The 4,595-nt window shown below is 23.0% G+C and overlaps 1 protein-coding gene across 2 annotated transcripts; it reads left to right on the top strand.

Moving 5' to 3' along the window:
- Positions 1–3,999, top strand: LOC129609657 (protein TAPT1 homolog). 2 transcript variants are annotated; one of them, XM_055521713.1, is made up of 4 exons: positions 1–287; positions 936–1,804; positions 1,877–2,732; positions 3,832–3,999. In XM_055521713.1, exons 1-4 carry the CDS (start codon positions 95–97, stop codon positions 3,867–3,869), a joined length of 1,956 nt encoding a protein of 651 aa, XP_055377688.1. In that variant the 5' UTR covers positions 1–94; the 3' UTR covers positions 3,870–3,999. The 2 variants fall into 2 exon arrangements, with proteins under 2 accessions (XP_055377688.1, XP_055377687.1); XM_055521712.1 differs by lacking the exon at positions 3,832–3,999 and having other exon boundaries at positions 1,877–3,247.
- The last annotated feature ends 596 nt before the right edge of the window (positions 4,000–4,595 follow it).

Below are 4,595 nucleotides of genomic sequence, written 5' to 3'. Positions count from 1 at the left end.
TGCATATTTGACAATATAAATTTGCATCCCAATAAAATTAGCTAAAAAAAATATACATAATATATTTTGTAAAAATAAGAAAGCAATTCAAGGCATGTCAATAATAAAAGATCAAAATACGTACTCAACTCCAACAAAAAAGTTAAGATTCCGTGGAGATTTAAATTTGCAAAATTTTGATGGACGTATTGAAGAAATTTTTGATGATATTAATGATAGAAGAAAATTAAAAAACGGAGAATGTAATACTACCACCGGCAACATAGATAACGAACGGAAAAATGAAGGTGAAACTTGTTTATTTTTATCAATTTTTTGCTTTCTTTTCATTAATGGAATAATATGTTTGTATTTTTATTATTGTTTTGTTATTATAATAATGTGCCTAGTTAACGTTTCTATAACCACATTATTTTCAGTACATACATCATGTGAATTTTGAAAATTCAATAACAAAAATAAAAAATAGAAAAAAAATTTAATAAATCTTTTATATTGTACTCTAATCCAATCTTAAAATATTTTCTACTGGTTAAGTAAAATTGTGTTAAAAAGTAAAACTGATCAGTTTTTGTCATCATTAAAAATGCTAATGTTAGTGAAGTTGACTATAAAAGAAATAAACAAACAATATGATATCGTTTGTTAAAGGTTCATTTATATCAGTTTAGTAAGGTGAAAATATTGAAAGATGATGTCAAACTTAATTACACTAATACTTTGGCAATATTTCTCTTTAAAAATTATCTTTAATACATACCTTTTAAAGTACCTAGGTACATAGACTGTATAAAAATGCTTAAAAATTTTGAATTAGATCAATTAGATAATAGTATTTCTTAGTTTTCTTTATTAGAATTAGATAATAGTATTTCTTTAACGAAATTATATTTAAATTATCTTTTATTAAGAATAATAATATTAAACAATTTTAGAAAGCCCATCATTTTTCGATTTCTTCAAAGTTGAAATGACAAGAGGTTATATATTGGAACATGATCAGGAACGATATTCGGCAAGGCGTCAAAAAATATACTCTTTTATGAAAATACCAAGAGAAGTAGAGAAGTTCATGTATTACGGAGTTATTCAATGTGCTGATTCTTTTTTATATATTCATACATTTCTTCCAATACGTTACATTTTAGCTCTTTGGGGAATTATATTTCGCCCAATAGCTAGCTGTTTAGGTTTTCGTCGTAAAACACAAAAATTATTAACACCAGCTGAAATATGTGATCTTTTAAAGGGATCAATATGGATATTTTGTAGTTTAGTTATAGTATTATATGTAGATACTAATAGAATATATCATGTCATTAAATCACAATCAATTATAAAATTATATATATTTTATAATATGTTAGAAGTTGGTGATAGATTATTATCTGCATTTGGCCAAGATACAATTGATTCATTATTTTGGACCGCTACTGAACCTAAAAATAAAAAACGTGAACATTTTGGAATTTTGTGGCATATATTTTTTGCCACAATATATGTAATGTTACATAGCTGTTTAACAATGTTTCAAGCAACAACATTAAATGTGGCAATTAATTCCAACAATAAAGGATTATTAACAATCATGATATCAAATAATTTTGTTGAATTGAAAGGCAGTGTTTTTAAAAAATTCGATAAAAATAATTTATTTCAACTTACATGTAGTGATGTTAGGGAAAGATTTCACTTATGTGTTTTATTGTTTGTGGTTGTTATACAAACTATGAAAGAATTTAACTGGAGTCTAGAACAATTTTATATTTTACTTCCAGATTGTGTTTTTGTATTATTAACAGAAGTAAGTTAATGTTTAATATGACAAAAATAAAAATCATAATATAGGTATGAATTTTTTCTTTATTATTTTTAGACTTTAATTGATTGGCTGAAACATGCTTTCATTACAAGATTCAATGAGTTGCCTGTTGATGTGTATCGGGAGTATACAATATCGTTAGCATATGATATGACACAAACACGTCAAAAACATGCTTATTCAGATCATTCAGATTTAGTTGCACGTAGAATGGGATTTATACCATTTCCATTGAGTGTGGTGCTTATTAAAGCACTTTATACGTGTGTTTCATTTGATAATTTGGCAGCATTTGTTCTTGCTTTGTTAGTATACATTTCTTTAATGTCATTGCGTATTTTAAATACAATTTATGCTCTTGGAAAAGCATGTGATCTTATGAAACAACATCAAGATGAAAAAATTGGTAATACGCCAACATCTTCAGTAACTGGTGGAACACCAGTTTCAAGTATAACTGGAATTAATGTTTTACCATCGACTCCAGCATCTCAAAAAACTAAATTAGTTTCTAATCAAATTCAAACAAATGATCAATCAACATCACCAGTCCATTCGTTTCCATTACAAAGAGCTCATACGGTCGATGTTGTTACAGATAAAAAAAATAAAACGATAAATGAAAAAGATGATAATTCATTAAAGAATAATACATTAGCTTTAGGTGCGACCGCATTATTTTCAAATTCTGATGTTGATTTAGACGATGTTTGTTTAAATGAAAAAGTATTAAATACGTCTGTACAAAGCGATGATGTTTTTGAAGAAGATGCTCCATTAGCTCGTAGTGTACCTGATTTACAACAGGAAATAAATGATAACAATAATACATCAACTGATCAAAGACCTTCAGTTGTAACAAGAACTCACAAAAGATCCGAAAGTGAACCTTCTATACAAAGTATTTTAGGTAATGGTAATAATGGAGTAAACGGCGATAAAGAATCATTATCGTAGTTTTTATATTATACACATAAATTTTTATTGCTTTTTGTTTTGCTTCTGCTTTTGTAATTTTGTAACTATTACTATTTAAGAATATCTTAAGTCTGATTTTGCTTTTATGAGAGCAAAAAAGAAAAAAACATAGTTTGTAAATGAGTGAGTTTCAAAGGAATTAATACTTCTTTTTTAATTTTCTGAAAATCATAAAATCATATAAAATGAGTGTGCTGATGTTATTGCATTAGAAGAATATGTGTGTAAATTTAATCTTATGTAACATTTGAAATATGTAGGAAAGGAATATTACGAATTTTATTTGTTTAGAATTTTTAAACAAAAATTCCACATATGTACATATGCATAAAAAGTTGTAAACCTTTTGTGCGAAATTTCGAAAATTTGTAATAAATTTTTTAGTTGTCCATTCAGCATTTTCAATTCCAAGAATCATAATCATAAGAATTGAAAATCATTTTTTTCAAAATTAATATTTTTTTTTGCGTTTGTTTCTTAATTCACCTGATTTACCTATACTAATTTAATTTCAAATTATTACTAAATTTGGTTTATATTACATATCTATTATAACATATTATTAATTGGTTTGTAAAAAATTCGCACAAATTTTTTTTTTCAATTTATAATAATTTTATTTAATATTTAAGTTTCATCCTTCACAATATTCTAATGTTAATATTTGACTTTGTTAAATAAAACCGATAAAAATATAATGAAATACATAAAATTGTATAATTGAAGATATTCATAACAATATTACTTAAATGAATTCAAAAAGTTCAAATTAAAATATCAAAAAAAAAAAAATTCTGAAAGTCTAAATTTTTGTAAACCATGAAAATTGGGGAATTATGGTGTAGAATTAAGCATTTTAATTTGGGTTTTGAATTTATTTGTATTTTTGTGCGGAAATAAATAAGTAATATATTCAAAAATTATTTTAATAATGTTTTTTTTGAATTATATTGCGAATAATTATCAAAATGAAATTTTAAAAATCAAAATATTATTTTTTTTTAACATTATTTTTTATTTTCATCATTTAGCTCGCTTGAAAAAACGATGGCGTACATTAAATTTTTAAATTAAGTTAAAATTTATCATGAAAGAAATTACCATCATATTTCAATTTATCATATTTTAAAATTAGAGAAAAGTATAATAATATTTGGATTTAATAAATACACTAAAATTAAAAAAAAAAATTTCTTATATTTATTACATATATATTCTAAAAAATACATGTTATATAAATCATCACTTGCTTATTTCATTTTTCTGTTTATTTTATTTAAAATTACGTGATTAATAGTTTATAAGAGGAAAAAAACTTAATTTTTGCTTTGTTTTTAAATAAAATGTTTTAAGATGATAAAAAATTAAATCAAAGATTTTTTAAACATAAAATTTTTTTTTAAAGAAAAATATTTAAGTATGTAATTTGTTTTTTTTTGTTTATTATCATTTTTTAAAATATAATATAAACATAAAAATATTGCAATACATATATTTAAAATATCCTTAGTGTTTTGTTGCTGAATTGTTACAAATGGTGTTTTGTTTTATTAAGAAAAAAGAGCTATTAAAATTAATATTTAATTTAGTAAAGTCCAATAAATGAAAATGAATTTTATTAAAATTATATATATAAATATATTTATATAATTAAATGAAACAAGAATGCCTTTTAAAATTAAGTTATTGAGAATTTATTGTATATTATAAAATAATATAAAATTTTATGTATATTAAATTGTACACCCTTATAAAAGTCTAATGTATAATGACATTAATTGATATTTAAATATAA

Source organism: Condylostylus longicornis, unplaced genomic scaffold, assembly GCF_029603195.1.
Source record: "Condylostylus longicornis isolate FDR11 unplaced genomic scaffold, ASM2960319v2 ptg000040l, whole genome shotgun sequence".
Classification (NCBI taxonomy): Eukaryota; Metazoa; Arthropoda; class Insecta; order Diptera; family Dolichopodidae; genus Condylostylus; species Condylostylus longicornis.
Note: the sequence above shows the minus strand (reverse complement) of the source record. Positions and strands in the feature narration are given on the sequence as shown.